At 28.6% G+C, this 21,623-nt stretch overlaps 2 protein-coding genes across 3 annotated transcripts; both read left to right on the top strand.

The window, feature by feature from the left end:
- The first annotated feature begins 36 nt into the window (after positions 1–36).
- On the top strand, positions 37–11,431 carry LOC114131552 (uncharacterized). 2 transcript variants are annotated; one of them, XM_050202031.1, is made up of 6 exons: positions 40–753; positions 7,324–7,413; positions 9,862–9,987; positions 10,098–10,216; positions 10,340–10,508; positions 10,604–11,431. In XM_050202031.1, the coding sequence occupies exons 1-6, from the start codon at positions 568–570 to the stop codon at positions 10,961–10,963; spliced, it is 1,050 nt and encodes a 349-aa protein (XP_050057988.1). In that variant the 5' UTR covers positions 40–567; the 3' UTR covers positions 10,964–11,431. The 2 variants fall into 2 exon arrangements, with proteins under 2 accessions (XP_027852602.1, XP_050057988.1); XM_027996801.2 differs by lacking the exon at positions 7,324–7,413 and having other exon boundaries at positions 37–753.
- A 1,034-nt stretch (positions 11,432–12,465) lies between these two features.
- On the top strand, positions 12,466–18,578 carry LOC126550443 (uncharacterized). The gene is made up of 2 exons (XM_050202032.1): positions 12,466–12,680; positions 18,182–18,578. Exons 1-2 carry the CDS (start codon positions 12,545–12,547, stop codon positions 18,445–18,447), a joined length of 402 nt encoding a protein of 133 aa, XP_050057989.1. The 5' UTR covers positions 12,466–12,544; the 3' UTR covers positions 18,448–18,578.
- The last annotated feature ends 3,045 nt before the right edge of the window (positions 18,579–21,623 follow it).

The raw sequence follows: 21,623 nt of genomic DNA, 5'->3' as shown, positions 1-21,623 counted from the left end.
TTGTTCGGCGCTATCGTTGTCCGTCCGTCGTCCAGCGTCGTCGTCTCCCGTCGGCCGTCGTTGTCGCGCGTGTGTGTGTGTACGTCGTTTGTTTTCACGTCCGTGGCCCGTGCGATTGCGGCGAGACAACCGTCGCGACAGTTTTGTCGCGGCCGCGCAGTGGGGGGCCCACGTGACGTTTTGAATTTCTTCCGTTTTTATTTTTGTCCGCCGCCGATTTTCGCGGAAGTCTACGCCGCTGTCCGTTCCGAAACTGAGGAGATCTATATTTAATCGCATTCCAGCGGGGCACGGCATCGGAGTACCGGACACAAGATTTTTTTCGCTGGACCGTTTGGCCTAGTTTCAAGAAAAAGTTACGTATTTAACGTAGGTACCTACTGTAGCTGCGATATCGTTACGGAAGCGTAATAATAAATCGTAAAAGGTCGACGACTCGGCGAGCACGCGTGTGCGAGGAGAGTATATAGTAGTGCGTGTGCCCCGGGTGCGATCGTCTCCCGTTTGTTTATTGCCCGTGAAACGACTGCGACGTCGGGTGGAAGAGCGCGCGCGCCCCGACCGGAAATGGAAAGAAATCATTATTTTTCGGGTTCGTATGACGGTCTGTCCGACGGCGACCAACATCATCACCACTTCTTCAAGAGTTCGTTCGCCAAGTCCATGGCGCTAGAGACGACCAAGTCGCTGAACTTTGCCGATCTAGATATGACCGGCAACGAACGGTACAACACTGTCGGATCGCAGCGGCAGGTAATTAAAACAAAATAAAATAATCGAAAAATAACGGATTCTCTCCCCCTTTTTCGTCGTCCCGGTAGAGGTTTTTTTTGATTATCGTAGGTAACTATACATAATATCGCATTGCCGGTACTCGAGGCGTATGTTTTCACGACGTTGATTGACTTGCCGTCGCCACTGACCAGGTAAATACTGGTTGCGAGATAATAATATTATTATCCACTTCGTCGTACGAAATGGGTTTTGCCCGAGGCGTGGTTCGATGTTTACCCGTGTTGTTGCCGTTATGCCGTTGACCGGTTGCTAGGGCGGGTGGTGTTAAATTGGAGCTGTGAAAAAACTTTTCGTTATTATTATGGGAGGTGCCCAACGTGCCGTTTGTTGTGTGGAAAAAAAAATTAATTATTCGCTTCGATTCGTGTTAATAAGCTTGCAAGTGAGCTTGGGAACGTGGTTAGGTGTTGCTATAGTCTGCTAATTTTAGTATACTGATATTATAGGTACTAGAAGTCGGCAATAAAAAAAAATCCAATTTCCGGTAGGTATACGCTTACGGACAGGTATATTTATTTTCCGCGAATACCATCCGATCACCCTCATTAGAGAAGGGGGAAATTTTGTTTACTTTTGAGTTTACTCGTGTTACTTAGGATTTCCACTCGATTAACGTTCTCGTACTATTTTCAGTTCTTTGACTATAATTATTAATTATTATGTTTATATAATAAAGTTATGGATTGAGATTATAATTAATAATTTATAAAAACATTTTAAATTTCGTTCTGTAAGTACTTTGTAGTCTAACGAGTCGTTAGTATTCCAATAAGACTATCAGAATTAATGATTAATCTCGTAATAAATTTTAATTTTAAATGATTAAAAATTCCTAGTTTTATATTCATCATTGTGTTACGTAATGTTTTGTTCAATTTTGTATACTGACGCATTCTTATTGTCATTATATTTTACCGAATTTTTTAATTACAATGTTTGGTAAGATTTATTTTACTAGATGTATAGTGTAGATTTTTTAACTTTTCTTTTCTATTATTCATCATTCTAAATGCGGTTTTAAACTTAAATTATGAACTAAATCTATTGGTTATCTATTTATAAATGTATTCACCAGTGGATCTAGGAGGAAAAATCGATAGGCTTGACACAAAATTTGCAGACATATTAGTAATATTAATTAAATATTCATAATTATAGCGATAAAATCATAAAGTGATAAGTTGAATTTAAAGTACTACTACCTTTTTGTAAATTGACTAATATATTAATTAAAAAGAATCTTTTGAATAATCCCTATAATAGTAGATCTAGAAAATCGTAAACTTCATTGTTCCTTTTATTCGCTAGTGTTTTATTATTTACTTTTATATTTAATTATGATGTAAGAGGTTAAAACTTAAAATATTGTTGAAGACGCAAGATCGAAAAACCATAAAAGGCTTGATTTGATTTGACCATGAATGAATCGAATAAAACCAGTTTAATGTACTACGTTTTTCTATAGTTTATGTAATCACAATAATATATTAAAAGTACCCTATTATATTATAATATGAACATTGAAGGTTTATGTAAATGTTTTGAATATTGAAATGTTCAGGAAAATATTATTTACACAACAATTATTATTTATAGCATGGCTATTGGATAATTATAGAACATTTATTATTTTATTTTTATACAAAAACTTGGGTCTATTTGTATGTATGAAGTAGTATTTCTTTCTAATTATAATCATTATTTTAACGAATAATATATATTTTTTTTTATAATAAGTGTCAATATCTATTATAAATAAAGATAATGTTTTGTAGATATTCCATTACTGTGTTCATTATTAACAATTATTTACTAAACACTTGGAAAAATATTAAGTTTTTGTTATAGCCTATTAGCTTAGAATTTTTAAATTTACCAAATTTTATTTAAATTAAATTAACTTGTATTTAGACTTCATTTGGGTTTTACCAGAAGTTTTTGTCAAATAAGTTCACATTACACATCAGATACTACTAGATATATCTTTAATCGTAAATACTTCTACTACTAAACTATAACAATTATTACGTATTATAAAAAAAAATAATAATAATAATCACTGGTTTGATATTTGGTTGGATTTTGATAGATAATGTGGTTTAATCGATTTAGATATCAATGTTAGTTTGTAGTGTTATACCTACCTGTTGAAAATAAACGTTTCTTATGTTTAGTGTGTATAGTTCATTACTAATAAGTACACATATAATGTACAAAAAATACACAAAACACTCATTTAAAAATGCATACTTTATGAACACTAATGTTTGTACTGTTTCTTGTGAATAATTAGATATGTATAGTATATAATTTTATAATATGAGCCATGAGATCTTGAATTAGAAAGTACATGGAGTGTAACGGTTTAAAGGTCAATTTTTCATTCGGTTATTGTGTCAAAAAAGTTAACAACGGTATGGACACTTAGATAAAATTATGTATTAAAAAAAGTGTTATTTTTGTTTTAAGTAGGTGGTAGTTGTATTATTTTCATAGCTACCTATTATTCATAAATTTATAATAATATTATAGGTAATTATGTTTTGCATGTAATAGTTACCAGTTTTGTTCCTAATATTTATGAATATATTTTCCTGTGACCTACCTTACCGTTTCACTGTTCATTCAATATTTTTCATAAATTATTTTTATTTTCATTTAAGTAAACAATGAAAATATAATAGAATAGTTAACGATTTCTGAAATAGAAGTTTTCTAATTATTACCTTAGTTTTATTTTTTTAAATAATACAATATTATATTAAGGTGTTTTTTATAATATTCGAAATAATATGTCAAATAAACAATATGGGTATGTTAATATGCTACAATTTGGTGAAATAAATATCTATCCTTTACTTATTACTTGAGATCGTCGTAAGCACATTTATTATTTCCGTCAAACATATGTTCAATTTCACGAAAATAACTATAACAAAAAAATTCTATGTTCAGGATAATCCATTTTAATTTTAATATTTGTGTGAAATAAATTTTAAAATTCTCTTTTTCTTTTCAACATTTAATTATAAAAATTGTGGTGGGCTTTAATTATCTGTGGTATTATCTTTATTTTTAAACTTTAATTTGAGTAATAGACCAATTAAAAATAGCAGAGTATAATAGATTATTTTAAACTTAAATTTTTCTTTATTAATTTGTAGCTTTGTTTAAATTGTTGATTAAATATAGTCACTGTTATCAAAAAAATAACTTCAGTGATGTTTGTAGATTAAAAATAAAATAATTTACTGTGCCTAATTTACAATTAATGAAAATAATACTGTCACAAATTAGTTGTTAGTTGTTACACATTTAATAATTTCAACTGTCCATAACGAATTTTGTATAACATAGTGTGGCGTGTATTAAATACATACAAAAATAGGCCCTGATTATTATAATATTAATATTGTAGTATACTAATTAACACCTGGACGGATTGGACCTTTTATTTGGTAGTCAGATCTAGGTCGAATCGAAGTTAGGATCATGTATTATATATATTTATTTATATTCATATTATTTGTTTTTTGATAAACAATCTGGTAAAAATACATTATAGAACGACTATGATATGAAATTACATGTTTTGATTATTAACAAGCCAGGGTTTAGATTTATTTTTTTTTATGCTTCCCGTTTATTTAAACCTCTAGACATTTTATTAGGTATATTTGTGTTTAAAACTCGCCATGCTCCGATTAGGACTCTCCGAAATGTTTTAACAGAATTATTAATGTGTTGTATGATATTAATATAATTACAACACTGTGTTTTGAATGTTTTGATAGATGTATTCATTGTTTATATAAAAAAGTATTTAAATAATTTAAAAAAATTACCCGGATTAGGGCACTATTCCAAAAGCACTGAGATATCCACTATCAGTACCGGTACGGTCTTACTCTTAAAATTTTTTACCTATATCAGACTGTATAAAATAAAAATACGAACCTATTCAGGCCGGACTAGACATTTTTCAGCCCGTGTAAACCTCTAATACCTACATAAATATAAAGTTTTTAATTTTCATTTCGGTCTCTAAAATAATGTTTTATTTTTAGAATATAGTTATTAGGTACTTATTACTGATTAATAATTATAGTCTTATAATAAATTTAATAGTTGAAAATTATATTTCAAATTTTCAACCATGAAGACAAGAATATAAACTATAAACCGTTTAGTCTTCGTGATTTCATTGTTGAATTTAGACAAGCAGAGAATATCAATAACATTTATCTAAACTCTAAATTTAAATGTTCTTATTGTAATTAAATTTGAATATGTTACTTAATTATTCTTTGATAACTTTTGCTATGTTGACATTTTATTATTGTTTTAATTTTTAACTAAATATTACTAATTTTAAAAGGATTAAATTCATAATAATTAATATTATAAGGAGATTAGAAATGGTATTTTTTTGTCTTGGTCACTTCTAACATAGAGAACTTTTAACCGCTCCTAACATAGAAATTTAGTCGTGTTCTATTTTGTACGTATTAATTAATTTAATGCATTAATTATTGATGATATACATAAATTATAATTGAAGATGCATTCTTATAATTTATGTATATTGTTTACAAACAATTTTGAATATTTAGTGAACATTTTTAGTAAGTTTTCTTTGGGATCGTTCATTTTAGTAGCGTATTATCACATTATTTCGAGCATTATTTGGATTCAAATAATTTTTAGGCTAATAAACCGAGATGAGTATATTATGATGTACAATTATATACATTCTTTGTTTAATTCATATAATCGTGTAGCGTACGTTATGCAGAATTAAATATTTTTATTTTTACGTACCTTGTTGTATTATTATTTTAAAGATTAGGACATTTAAATGTTATTTGCTAGGATGTTTACGCAGAACCCTGAAATAATGGCATATTTTTACCAAAATTATAATATTATAAAGGTCCGCATTAGAAGTAGCGGTAAAATATAGCCGGACACAATATAATGAATCACCACCACTGCAGTTTGAAGGTTTTGAATTTTTTTAAATGTTTTTATCTTGAAACACTACCATTGTTTCCGGTGAATGGCATACATCGGTACTACCCCGGATATCTACAGCTATATTAGCATTTAGCAACAGTTTTAATATTATAATAATTATATTCGTTTTTCATGGGAATTTTCAAGCAAGAAATACGGTTATAATAAAATTCAATTTGAATTAATATAATATGGTTTCAAATTTTTATTAACTGTACCTACTTCCTCAGACAAAACCATGGAGTTAAAGTATATGTATCTTCCTAACATAATATAATGTTATATATTGTGTTATTATTTATTGTTGGGTTTATTTCGTTGTTTCATTAAGATTATCTTGTTTTTTTAAGTACTCAGTATAATATTATTAAAAACTTGTGATAAGAGTGTATGACTAAAAAGCTATTGGTACGCCGAAAATAAATTTTAAATTCAATAAAATTAGTAAATGTGTTATTAAATTGTAATGTACTGGGTTGTGTAATACATAATAGTTATTAAGTGTAATAATTGATATGATCACGACCGAATCACGATGAGTTCGAGATCTATAATGTATTACAGATAATTTGCCGTTGTTTTTAAGTATTATGCAAATACAAGAAAATACATACCCATATTATAATAATCTTAAATCAAGTAACGTTTACACATATGAACAGTTATCCTATAGTGTTTAATGATGGAATTCGTATTGCCTTAATAAGCGTAAGTTTGAATGAATTAAAACTTTTAATTAAAACGTAGTTGTTGCAGTCTATATTTATTAAAAACTGTTCGATACTTCAATTGTTTCTTTTTTTTAATTTCCATAAACATTTTTTAAATAAACTTTCGTTCCTGTTTAATTAATGTGATGAATAATTAGACCATAAAATTATCATGGTTTTATTTTATTATTTTTAACACGTTTTATGAATGCGTTTAGCCCGCAGAAATTACTGACGCGTCCTCTATTCTAAATTGTATAAACAGTATATTCTACGTGTATTCATTTCCACACTAATTTTCTATGTAACGCCGCCCGTATGTTATACAATTTTCTTCAGTAAGAGCATAATTCAAATACCTATGACATACAAATGAATAGTTGATGAAATGTGATTGTTACGTCAGACTAAAAATTGTTAATACTCGATTCGTCTTTACCGTTGTAGATTATTATTATTATTGTTATTGAAATTATTTTGTAATAATTTAGATAACTTTCTCCATGAAATTGTCAAGTATTCTCGTTGCTATTCATATATTTTTTTTTTTTTTGGCGCTACTTTAAAAATTCCTTTGTTGATGGTATAGGTAGGTATATAATATTTTGTGAACTATTATAGTACGAGTATAATGTATATGCGTACCACCTATACATAATATCTTATTTTGTTTAATATATTATATTATTTCATTGTAAATTATAATTTTATTTTTTTTTTATATGGACGATTAATGTTTAATAAAAATACTGTACAATTGTTAAACTAATTTAATTACTATACGAAATATTATGATTTCTAGGTAAATAGAAGACTTTCTCAAAGGTTTGAAACAAATGAAAACAATGAATCATTCGAATTTATTAAAAAAGAATACAAACATTTGCAAAATGTAAGTAAATTCCTACTAAATTTTCTTAATTTATAGTTTCTTAAACATATTGTATTAGTTATTCATTAGATATAAGTAATTTAATGTTATTACCTGAAAATATATTTTCATTTACAATAATATTGTAAAAAAAAAAATTGGAAATCCAGTAATCATAGGTACTTGAATGATGTTTATAAATAAATAGGTTGAGTTTTTTTTTTTACTTACATCCATATAAACAAAATAATTTCAAAATGGCCTACAGCAAGAGATCATTTTTTCATTATTTTATTATTATGCGAAAAAATCTAGATGAGTTACAAAAAAAAAAAATCGTCGATAAAATCGTTGGCTTTCCAATTGTATACAACTCATTTATTCATTTATATTGTGATTTTTAAACAAAAAAATAAGTATACCATACACCCATGCATTGATTCAGTATGGTTTATTTATTTCTCCGGTGATTGAATAGAATACAATAATAACTGGTCGAAAAGAGGTAATATTATACAAATAATTGTGCAATATGACCAATTTTTGGTAGGAGTAGCCAAGAGTCTGTTGTCGGTGTATTGAATTTCACAGAATTCGCTATAGTATTAAATATATTATTTTCTTATTGTTCTTAAAATCATAATCAAAACAAACCTCGAACGTATGACCACTGACCAGTGTAAAAATTGGATTTTTAACCTTCGAAAATTTTAAATATTACATTAAACCGAAAAATATGTGTATTTGTTGCATGAAATTATTATACTCGTTGAATGAAATCAATAGGTACCTATATGCGTTTCTTTGAAAACTGGAACACTATTGAACAATCATATTACAAATTTTCCATTATTTATTATTAAAGTGTAACTTCTTCTACTTTTGTATTGTACTTGCTACTCAATATTAGCAAGGTCTGTTGCATCAGATCGTATTATGTTTATCTTACTGAAAGTGAGATTGTTATAAAATTAATAATAATCAGGTAATATAATAATAATAATGGCACATTAGTGAAAAATAACTATTCTAAAGAAATATACTTTCACTGAATATTATTGGCTCTTTGTCAATTGTTATAAAATACAGCCTACTTTTGATGTTGTTATTGTTATTGCAGAATAAAATTTGATAAATATTTCTGATTTAAAAGCGTGAGAAATTAATTGATCATAAAACAAAACAATTTTGAATAATACTTCAAGAGTATACCTGCCATGGTATGTGAGGATTATTATTACTATTATTTTAATTATTTTTGTTATACATAGTACAAAAAAAAAAATGCTTTCTCTCTAGCATTCGATCGATTGCCCGACTTGCATGGTTTTATTACTCATAATGTCAGTCTGTCACAAATTTCGTGTTCATGCATATAGAGTGTATAATTACACGTATAATACAGCTAGAGCATAATTCCTTTAAATGTTGTTTGGCCATTGTTATTTCATAATAGTATGCCTCAGTACATGGTAAACCTATATTATTATTCTGATTCATTATCCGTCAAATTCTTTGTGGTTATTTTTCTATATGTTTTGCCGCAATGTCAACTGTGTTTCAACATTTTTATTAATGGTGGTGGTTAGGTTAGTCTTCCCCGGGCTCGTATCTATGTGTTTATGATTTATGATACCTACTTAAAATGGGCATTTTATTATTTAATCGATTCCAATGACATCAACATGAAGGTAATCTACTTTAATCCATATAATTTTTTTTGCGCCTTGTTAGAACTATTAATCTGAAATTATCGGACTAAAAGTACCTACTACATTTATTTTAATATTCATATTTATAAATTAGTATACATAAATAATCTGATCTACATACAACACATTTTGTGTGTTTTGTAAATAAATATGGCAACTAAACTGCTAATAAGTACTGATACTTAACTGATAGATGCCTACATTTTTTTTTTAATACGCACTTAAATCAAATAGTGTGCACTTATGTGACAATCGTATTATTCGTATTATCACATTATTTTATTGTATACTAGTTTTAGTTAGAATTTTTATGGTACCTACCTATAATATTAAATTTTGTATTAATATTATGAAGAGAAAGTCACATCTATTATATCATAGAGATCATGTACTCTATACTAGGTCAAGATTATTCATATTTATACCATTTCGTTATTAATTATCCTTCACCCTTTATAGTATTAACTAAACTTTGGATATTTTGCGTTTTGAAAATTGAGTAACTTGTTTAACATTTTGTGCGCACAAGTAGTAAACCCAGTTTCAGATCGGTACAGGATTCACACATGGTTTATCAACCATGACTGCTCGATGATTTTGTCTTTTTTTATTTCTACAATAAACAAAATATAAATAAGTAAATAATTCGTCGTCCCGCTGTATAATCGCCCCTAAAAAACCATTATATCTAAGTACTTGTCATGTTTTCCCGTGTTGATTAATAATAATTTACCATTTGGTGTTTTATTTTTGCTAGCTTTACAACGACTTGCGTTCCAAACACGAAAAACTGATGCAGAAAGATGCCAATGACCAGGCACCTTGCATCGAGTTGACATTGGCAAAATCCCAAGTAGACACTCTTCAGTGGCAACTAAAACAGGTGCATGTTATATTTGTGTATTATAATATATTTATACATATTTTTTTTTTTTACTTATTTGTATACATATACTTTTTTTTTAACACAAATAACTTGAAAATTGTTTACAGGTTGAGGCCAGTAATCAAATGTATAAAGCAGTGTTGGAGCAAGTATCTAAATTCTTAGAAAAAGCACACACGTCTTTGAATACAACCCTCGACAAACCTAATTTGCCCATTAAAAATAGGTAAACTAATATTTAAAAAAAATATATGAAAATCTCTAACTAGTCGATATTATGTCTTCATCTTAAATTAAAATCTAATATTTTTATTTATTTGATTAATGTATAATAATTATCTTTGTTTAGGAGACCATCATTGAAGAGTAATAAAGGTGAATATACCGAAAAGCTCTCGCTAGAAGCTTTTAGGTTGTATCGCACTGTCCAGTCTATAATTCATACCAAAGAACCAGATCTAGTCCAACACTTGACACCATGCTATAGTACATTATTTGAAAAGAACAGCAACTCTTCAGTAAGTGCTTGTTTATCATTTGAAAACAAAATTGTTTTATTTTCTAGTATACATAAAATTATAATCAAAATTATTAACTGTTATCCAATTCACAGCTTTGCAGTTGTGATTCTTTACCAGCTGTGTGTAATGGTGTGAAATGCTTGGAAGTTTCTAGTAGTAGTTCAAACCACAGTGAAACATCTATAAAAGGATCAGACTTTTTCAAGAAAGAAAATAAGCAAAAGAATAATGTCATAGAAGATGAGAGTGGTTTCTCATCAATCAGTTCACACGATAACAGTAATTCTCCTACTTACCCCGAATTGGGATTGCCACCAACCGGACATTTCCCAATTGATAAAGTTTCAAGAAGATGGAGTTCTGTGTCTACTACGCCTATTAATCAATCGTTCAATTACCACACGACTGGAAGTTCAAACACTTCGCCACCTATTAAAGTTTGTTGGGTATAAATTTACAATTAAGTGTACAATATAAAATATTGTATATATGAAAGACTTACGTATTCAGTAATTTATTTTTATTTATTGTTTTCATTAATTTTAGTTAATTTGTTTGGAAGTATAAGCTGTAATTGGCATGCTTAATTTTTTTTTATATCATGTTTTTCATAATCTTAATAGTTAATTTCTAATGACTGTCACATTTTTTTATTTGAATATTTTTATTTTTGCTGTTCTAATTTACATATTATTATAGCTTTATCCTTCACTTTGTTTTGCTTAATAATTTATCATTAGTTAATTCAGAATAATTTTATATTTTATTTTAATGATATATAATTTATTATTTTTGTTGTACGCAGGAGAATTGTACATTAATCAATAATTCTTTTTTAATTTGAAATATCATAATATTAGGATGTATAAACGTAAAAATATATATATTATATATGTTTATATATACCTTTATGAAATGTATTTTTTTTTCTTTTTTTTAAATTGTTCCATTCACTAGTATAAAATTTTCATATAAAATATGGAATTTGTAATTATGTACCTACTTTTTCAGATGAAGTATGTAATTTAAAGCATTGATTTGGTAATTATTATTCAAAACAATAAATGAAAATTGTCTGCATTGGACCTCTGGGAAATGATTTCCTGAATAGAATTATTAAGGATTATTGATTCTAAAGAATCTTGGCCATTTCTGACAATGTACTAGAAGTTCAGGTATATAGTACCATTTATTATACTTAAAAATACCAGTTTTCAATATTGATAGTATTATCCTCTAGTCCAACCATAAAATATTGAAATCTCTGTTGAGTTAATACTAAACTTAATAATATAAATACTTAAAATATATTGGTAACAAATAACAGTACCTATCATGATGTGATAATTTGTTCGTCTCTGCAATTTACACAGTGTAATGACTGTTATATATTATATTTTCCTCCTACGCACTATATTATTATTTCGGGTTAAAGCGTTCTCCGTTACATATTTTATACGCTGATGATAAACTGTGAAAACGATTTATGTTCGATTTCTCCCCCCCCCCCCTCTTTGCGACCGCAAACAAAAAAAAAATCGTGTACAAAATATCATCGCGCCGAGCCTTATGCGCGTTTTCCTTCTTCCGCTCTCTCCGTTTCTGACGATCTATATATTGCGTCCGTTTGACCACTGTTTCGTATTATGTGCGACTATTCAAATCTCCATCATAGACAATACTGAAACAACCCGCTCTCTGTCCCACATCCACTCGTGTCCATCAACGACCGTGACCAAACGTAAACGAAAATACCGCGTAATAACTGATAAAAAAAATTATATATAATATACATATACCTATCTACGAAACGAAATTAAGAATCGCATTATTCACGTCTTAGGTTTTTCTTATATATTTATTTATTATGTATAATATTGTTGAAATATATATTTATACTAGATGCGTGTATTATATACGGAGTAGTATATACGTATATTTATACCGTCGTTAGGCGACAATCAAAACTTTGTTTGTTAAAAATCCGTTTTCAAAATTTTTGTTTTGGTTGTTTATTGGAAGTTTTGAATTGAATGACTATTATAAGTTGGTGTCAGGAAAAAATACGGCGTGCATATGCGGCGTGCAAACGCGTCATATTATGTCGCAGCGACGGAAACACCGAAATGGACCAAGACCAAGTTTATCATGTAGATTTACCCGTAAGACGTATGTATTAACGATTTGTTTATTTAATTTTTAAGACCATTAATTTAACTTCTGCCATTTGTTCCTTATTTATTACAAGATAGGAATGCTTGTAGGTAGGTATAACAGGAGGAGTGGCCCGTTTGACCTTTTAATTGGCCATACTATTTTTCTAAATGAATCTTGGGGAAAAAATGTTTAAAGCAGGTGCCCACTATATAATTTTACAGAAAAATTGTATTTAGGTTATCAATTAGACAAGTAAATTTGGACAACAGTAACTGTTGTTTAATATTGTCAGACAACAATACTCTAAATAATGAAATTGCCTATACGACTATACAAAACAGACAAAAAATGAATACATTCTTAAGAGGTTATTTTAATATTTTAAATTTTACTTAGTTTTTTATTTAAAAAATTTTAATATATTTGGTTTTATGTTCCTAATTTTTTAATAGCGGTTTAAGTTCATAGAACTGATAAAACATTATATAAAATAATTATAATAATCAGTATAATTCGTATTTGTTGTATACTACATACGTAGATACCTAATTAAGTTGTGCGAACAATTTTAACGATAGCTTTTAAAATTTTACTTGCAGTAAGACGTAAATGCATATTATAATGCTTATACTGACATTTATACAATTATTTAATATATTATGTGGGTAGGTATTATATTTAGGTTTATGAATACCTAACTCTTCCTAAAATTATTGTGTCGCGACAACAACGAATTCGGTGGCTTAAGAAATATTTTTTGTTAAACATATAATATATGATATATAAAGTATTAAATGTACCATGTATATTGTATATAATATGGTTATTTTTAGTGTTGTTTTACCGTTGAAATAACAATAAATCGAAGTATCCAACTAAACAACCAATTTTAACGGTTTTCTTTTTTTCACCCTCTAGTCTTGACACGAGATATGGATTTTTAAACGTTTAATATTAGTTGTGGTATTCAATCAAAACTCAATTGTTACTTCATCTTGTCAAATATTAAACATGATTTATGATGTACTCATTTAATTTTTCTACCTATTTATAACACAACCCATCCGACAGCAAAATAATTTTGTTTTTGATGTCAATTCAGTTTCAGACTTATCATAATTTGAATCGATTCGTAGTTATGAACCGCTACGTAGGATTAACATTATGATAGATAAATAATCGTTTGACAAAGTTCAAATATGATAATAATTAGGGACGGATTTTAATAAATACCTTCAATACGACTTATACACAGCTTTAATTTGATAATAATATAGCCGTGTACACCAACCTTGTACACCGAGCAATTATTTAAGATAGACTGATCGATTAAACTATTAGATTTATAAGTGTGTGTATATACGACGCATAATGTGTAATTGCTAATAATAATCGATGTTAAAATTACAAAAAAAAATAATTGGTTGGCAACGTTAGGTATAGTCCGCGGTATAGGTCAGGTCAATCGATAATATTTTGTAGATCGCATATTATACTCAAATCGATTTGCGGTCGCCGGTCGGTCACAAAGTGGTCTACACTCGAATGATGATTGTGGACGTTGTATTCGTTCGTGAAATGTCTTTGAACTTGAATAATAAAATATTACTTGTACGGTCGTAGGTTTAGGTACTACACAATATAACACACACGGTGAGTATGATACTACGTATAGAATATTATTATTACGTAAATTCACTCGCTGTAAAGTCTCGCTTGTTTGACGTAACAATGCAATAATATATAAGTACACGACCTGTGCAATATATGCGCATTGGATCAAAACGGCGCAATTATAATCGTACGCATACGCACATTTTGTAGAATGTAAGGATATTCGAATAATTATAATACGTGATGATGATGATGATGACTAGGATTCGACTGGCGCGGCGGACGGTAAATTCAAAAAAAAAAACCCCTCGAAGGCTGTGTAGTGTTAATGTATATTATAATAATAATTGCCAATTCCGGTTTATTCAAACGTCTATATAGCTGCAGGCACATCAATGTTTATATATGACTGTGATCGGCCGACCGACGCCGTTCCATCTGTGGTTCGAGCGATGCTGCAGCACGACTCGCGCAGGCCAAGTTGATTTGCATGCAAATTCTTGACATAATTTAACCGCGATAGTTTTTCAAGTATTGCTTTACTCATTATACATGCATTGTTATAGGTATTCGATTATAAAATTGGTTTCTATATTCGGTAGGTAGATTTTGGCGGTTTGACATTATCCATACTTACCGATTGCGAGACGATTTCGTCTCTTATTTTTTGGTACCAGTATATACTAATTATACTTAGACAATATTAATATTATTATGTAAACCATTAAATTTGATGTTTTGTAATTTTTTTCTCGATTCTTATTTATAACCGATCGACATTTATATAAGTATAATAATACTTATTCACTGTTTATATAATATATGTAAGTAGGCGTAATCTGGCGTATAGATATAACGTTATTGTTAGTAATATGTTCATAATGTATACGTACCTATATTTAATGTAACCTTATGAAAAAAAATCATGTTTAACGTTTTTAATTTATGCTTGATGATTGGATAACTTTTTATTAAATCTTTGATTAAACTTATGGTGGGTGGAAAACGGTGACAAAACTGTTTTATTTTTATATTTACAACAGATAAAAGTAATAACTAATGCTTCAAAATATATTATAATCTTGATAACAATAATATATTATAATTTAAATATATTTTTTATGCAAATCAATTCAGCTGCTCAATATACTTTAAATTGTAGTATGTATATTATTTACCTATATCGAAATATTACGGTTATAGTCATTTCAGTACCTATCGATTTACTTAGTTTAGTCGATAAATAAATAAAATGAAAAATATAAATTATTATTGCATTTGATAAGATTTGTATAGTCGATTGAATAAAATAATTACTTATGGATCATGGACTTGCGTAGTCCACAAGGTAGGTACATAAATTGGCTGTATAATATTATGATTATAGTGCACAGTGCACTTTTTTAATAAATAATTTTGTATACATTTACATTTACTTTTACATGGTACAAGTTACTGCTTACGATATCTACTTAAAACTTAATTTTTTTATTGCAATAAAAACGCATGGGTACTGGAGAATAGATTTTAATATTATACATAATATATTGTAGATACAAAAGGCGTGGTGTTTTGAACTTTTAAAACAGAAAGGTTAGGTTACTTACAAATATATCTAGCACAGTGACTTCTATGATAATTTCCAGTTTATAAACCTATGTAAATTTTATACAATACAATTTTTAGACCAACGAATTTTAATTTTAATTTTGCCTTAGTCCGCTCTTAGTAATTGATATACGAGTAGGTATACCCATAAATTATTTATGTCATTAAGGGGAAAAAATAATAAAATTACATTTTTCATTGGTACAATGATTATGAATTATGATAAATGTTATGGGTGTGCCTATTGTGTAAAAATACAAACGTTATTTTCAAATAAATTTCGTATTTGTAATCATACTTTACATTCAAATGTATATTGAAATATTTTGTTTAATTTTAATAGAATTATTTTATGTCTCGTTTAATTTTTTTTTGATATTTTCCGTTATAACATTATAAAAGTCGTTTTGAAGCCTTGTTTACTTTGTCACGTATTCACATATTGTAAGCTTCTGTGCTTATAGGGTAGACGAAACAAATATTCAAAAACTAATTCTTACAATTTTAAATAATGGAATTAAATAAAGTGTCTTGTTGGTACCAGCCTGGCTTGTTTTTAACGGATATTATAATTATTATTTTGTTTTAAATATTTTAGTGAAATTGAAAACGCATTCACTGGAAATCATTTCCTCGTATCTATCTACCGATGCGTATATTTAAATTATAATATACGTAAACAAAAACATATTTTTATATACCACAGAATTTCAAATTATTATCGTGGGTATACTTATACCTAAAGTTTATTTTACGGTTCGAGTTATCGACAATGTTTTCGATTCGTTTTAAATTTCTCTCGATACATAATATTTTATACGTTATAATTAACCGACATTTTATGATTCATTCATTCATTCATTATTTATTCATTAATAATAATTAACCGTTTTTGGGTAAGCCAAGATTTGAGATTTTGGATTTCAAGTTAAGTTAAAATAAACAACACGATGCTGCGTCTCTGTTTCCAACTATATCCTTATTATTATCGTTTGTTTATAGTTTTATGTTTCCGTCATATTTTATAATTTTATATTATTGTTACCATATTGTGTCGGAAAACGGGCGTGTTATACACCTTCGAACAACTGTCGTCGTCACAATATACCACTACTATGGTACTATGGTAGTATGGTCTATGGAACAAGTACGGACTATAATATTATAATGTTGTCGTTGTGTGATATATATATGCAAGAGTACAATGAATAGCCGCAGTCAGTCACCGTGACCAAATCTAAACTATGCCCAACAGTACGAACAAGTATAATACATCAACACACAGCCGAATTTTTTATTTTTTTGTTTTACATTAATCTACGACCAATCGCAGTGGTTTTAAATGTTTTAATTTATATAATATATATATATATATAGATAAATCATTTCTGTACAACAGAGCTCGGTCTATATGGTAACAATGGGTATACATATCATAAAGGTGAGTCGCAGGTGTTCAGCGTGTATCTATGTACATTATGCAAATTTAATATACTTATACGCATATTTAAATCATATATTATAATATAAAGCATTAATGCTGTATTTCCACGACTTATACTGGTATACTTGGCCGATATTTAGTAGTCGTGGTATTTATCTTGCAGTTAAAACAGTATAGACACTTACACGATTATTGATCACTGGTACTCTTCCCAATAATGGCTGCTGGTAAATGTAATAAAAGTCAAATAGGAATGGATAATATACAAATGAATAAACTTGACAAAATACCAGTTTTTGGAACAATAATACGTAGTATTGTTTGTATTACTATAGTATAATTTGTAATTACTTGCCCATTTGATTAGTGGTGTACTTGGCAAGTACACCGGTCGTGAGAAACCTGCTTAATGGCTCTGTAGCCGCCTACTTGCTTCGCTCACCTCCCCCCCCCCCATCACATTCACCGAGGTCTTCGTCATTGGTAAGTGGTCGTACGAGGGTCGCCTCATCTGTTTCTTGAAATTTAATACCTGCAGTATAAAATATTTAAGAAGATGTTTGCTAGATAACATTTATAAATTGTTGTATTTATATATATTAGAGAGATAACTCCTTAAAAGATTAAAATACGTAATTATTAAATTTATTTAAAATAGCGTTAATAACAATAATATCCATGTTGTTTGGAACGATAAATTATTTAAACATTTTATACACGCCTTTTGAGATAATATATTATAAAAACAGATTTTAAAAAGTAAAAAATTTAAAGGATATCAAAAAAAAGGAAATATCATTTTATTTTCATAGTAAACATTATTATTATTTTTGCGTTTTGTAAACAGCGGGCGAGCAAAACCCGTCGGACCAACTACAGGTCATTGGTCCATTGCAGCGACAGAGGCGCCGGCCGGACGTCCAGCCGATAGGTATGCGACGATTCGCCGACCCCGAGAAAGTAGCGGCTCTGTTTAAAGCGTGCAAGGAGCTTCGGGTGCCGGTGGGTGAAAACCGTTTCAAAGAAGGCGACGACGACAGCAGTGGTTCTGCAAAAACCATCTCGGGTCTCTACCCTCAAAAAAACGTCTCGAACCAAAACGGAAAAAAATAGTACCGATAATGTCGACTCGCAACGACGATAACATCGCCGACTGTATAAAATGAATTATTGAATTTGTACCACTCATATTATAATAATATTATGTTTTAATAATAGCATAATAAAATTATGATGGGTGTTGATGTTTATTATTATTTTATTATTTTAACTGGCTTTAAAACGTTACACAGGGGATCTCGATTCGTTGACTCTAGGACCGTGATTTTATTACGTATTACTAAACAATCTATATGTACAGTTATCGTTTGAACGGTTACACTATTGTTGTTAGCCATATTGGTCATGATTTGATTGCCTACAGTTATATGATTTTACATAATCTCATTAAGAGTACTTATCATCGAAACGCGCATTTAGCTTGTATGAAAAGTCAAAAGATTAAAAACATATTTAAGAAATTCTACGAAGGAGGTAAATATTCCCTATTCACTAATCAAATATTTGTTGTATTTAATATTTATTAATTGTTTAGATTTCGAATATTATTTTAATTTTAGTCCAGACTGAATGGGCTTACAGAGCTTCACATTTATAATAACATAAGATTGGATGTTGAAGAAATTATTAATGAAATAGCTAAAGAAACCTTGAAGACTACAGTTTGTTTTGTAAATGATAAATAAATAAATGATTCATTATTTAATTCATATTATTTAATGTGTCATATGTTATAATTATAACTTATAATTCATAGATATATAATATAAATATCACATATATAACTATATTTTATAATTTATCGGTACTGAGTTAAAAAATAATTTCCAAGGGCATAACATACTCAAAAACCAGTATTGAGATACTAGATACAAGATACTCGATACTTCATATAATTGTATCGAGATACAAGTTACAATTACATCTAAGATGCTGCCCAATCCTGATTTTAAGGTTTATGCAACTACTATGAACATAATATATAATTAGGGCTCGGATTTTAAAGCATATGATACTTTTTTTGTATACCTATGAGATAGAGATCTAATTCTTATACATAAATTCGTTTCGTGTCATTCTAATTCCAAATAAACCAATTTTTTTTTTATGTTGCTTTTTTATGTAAATGCTTTTTTGTTTTTTTTTTTTAAATTATTCCATTTGGGGATTTTTTATATGTTATCACACATTGTAATAGAAACAAATGAATTAATAAGAAATGTAAAAACCCAGAATGCGTACTAAATGTTTATACTAGATTATTACTGTTTTTGTTATCGGCTTATTTATACTAAACGTATAGATTATCGATTTACATAATATAGCCCCTCGCCTGCAGTATCTATATTCTATATGGTCTGTATGCCTACAACATCGATATCGATCGTTTCAAAATTTGAGATTTAGTGCTGTTAATTTGAGACCTCTGGTATGAAGTATGCACCGATCAATTCAGTGGACGTAGAGAGTTCGTTTTCAATGTATAAAAATATTCTGTGGGACAATAGAATCAGTTTCACTACTTCAAATCTAGAGATATACATGGTAAATCATTTTTTTTTTTAGTTTAAATTAATTATTCTAATTTTTTAAACTAGTTCATGTTAATTTTTGGTCATGCTTTTTTTTTGGTTTTGTTAAAAATAAATATGCTTTTTCTTTGCATTTTTAAAACAATCGTGTGCTTTTTTTGTTGCTTATTAGTTATTATGCTTTAAAATCCGAGCCCTATATATATATTAGTTGAGAAGTTATAATAAATTAATAGAAACTTCATATATTTTTAATGGAAGGAGAAAAACTATTTTAGTCATATCTCCCCTCTCAAATAAATACTAAATATACGCCACCGTTGTTCACCGTAATTTACGCAACGTGATCAACGGCGGCTTTTGATTTTATCCATTTCCGTGTTTGTGTGTTTATTGTATGTGGACATACCACTTTTATTTTACCTGTTAGAAACGCTAAGGATTTTATGATTTTACACTCTTTTGGATTCTATTCATTTCCTTTATACATTTAGGACAATCCTAGATACGAGTAACATGATGTTTGTAGAATTAATTATTGTAGTGAATAACAAAACTATAACACTGAATTAAATGTTTCTTTTTTATAGTATTATAATTCATAAAATTTCCAATATCGTACCGAATTATGGATATGGTTTCAACTTTTAGAGTTCAATACCTTAGGGAAATAATGAAAGCCTATTCAGTTGATCATGTGTCTCTGGGTCAAATACTCTCACCATTCGGCGAGCAATGGTTAATTCTTTAGTGCCACCGATTAAACAACGTAGATTGGATGACATTTATTATTGGGCTAATAAGTATAATGGCGAGAATACGTGACAATTAATAAGTTATGGTCGCCGCCTAAATGTGTTCTCTCGGCGGACTGAGTATAAATAGTATAATTAATGTGCAAACAAACCAATAAATAATATAATATGTGTTTGAATAATTTAGTCGTGTAAAGCGACATTAGAAATAATTTAAACGTTTTTCCTGTATCTAGTGTTGTACTCGTGGTCAAATAAAATTTAGTAAGTAAACATTGTTAACAAACCATTTATTACGGCAAGCGACAAAGCGAAGGAAATTGTTTTGTGTGTATACGACTGGTCATAACTCGCACAAAATATACTCAACAATTTTAATAAATTCTTTCTTTCAATTTCAAATAAGTTTTTAGCCACTTTTATAGGTGCTGTTTCTTTAACCTTATCTTATTTTATGTTTTTTAAAATGACCTATTTCATGTTATAAGTTTTGGGTAGTAGGATTTTTCTTTTTTTTTTTTATAGATACTAATTGCTACATAATACGAATAACTTGTGCTGGACGATAACGTTACCTGGAACTTATAGCACGGCATTTTGACATATTTATTTATTTTTTTATTACTGTATATTTTGAAAATATAATAACATTACGGGTACATAGGTATGACTACATTTAATATCACTCGAGAAGTTCTAAAAAAATGACAAGTAAATGATTTATATTATTCATTACTTTATATGTATTCCCATACGCGTTCTCTGGTGAATCAATATTAATACTACTTCCATTATGCAATTAGAACTTAAAAATTAAGAAGGCTTATTATTTTTACTCAATTATAATATATTGTACTGTGTAACCGTTTAACGGGATATAAAAAATAACGACTTTGTTTATTCTTATTTTTATTATTTCAACTTAAATATTTTTTTATTTGTA

This window comes from Aphis gossypii, chromosome 2 (assembly GCF_020184175.1).
Source record: "Aphis gossypii isolate Hap1 chromosome 2, ASM2018417v2, whole genome shotgun sequence".
NCBI lineage: Eukaryota > Metazoa > Arthropoda > Insecta > Hemiptera > Aphididae > Aphis > Aphis gossypii.
Note: the sequence above shows the minus strand (reverse complement) of the source record. Positions and strands in the feature narration are given on the sequence as shown.

What these genes read in the sequence shown, in the direction of transcription:
- LOC126550443 (XM_050202032.1), top strand. Translation starts at nt 12,545, where the DNA reads ATGACTATTATAAGTTGGTGTCAGGAAAAAATACGGCGTGCATATGCG. An exon ending in TGTAGATTTACCCGTAAGAC is followed by an intron (nt 12,681 to 18,181) that starts GTATGTATTAAC and finishes TTTTGTAAACAG; the next exon opens with CGGGCGAGCAAAACCCGTCG.
- LOC114131552 (XM_050202031.1), top strand. Translation starts at nt 568, where the DNA reads ATGGAAAGAAATCATTATTTTTCGGGTTCGTATGACGGTCTGTCCGAC. An exon ending in CTGTCGGATCGCAGCGGCAG is followed by an intron (nt 754 to 7,323) that starts GTAATTAAAACA and finishes TATGATTTCTAG; the next exon opens with GTAAATAGAAGACTTTCTCA. An exon ending in AATACAAACATTTGCAAAAT is followed by an intron (nt 7,414 to 9,861) that starts GTAAGTAAATTC and finishes TATTTTTGCTAG; the next exon opens with CTTTACAACGACTTGCGTTC.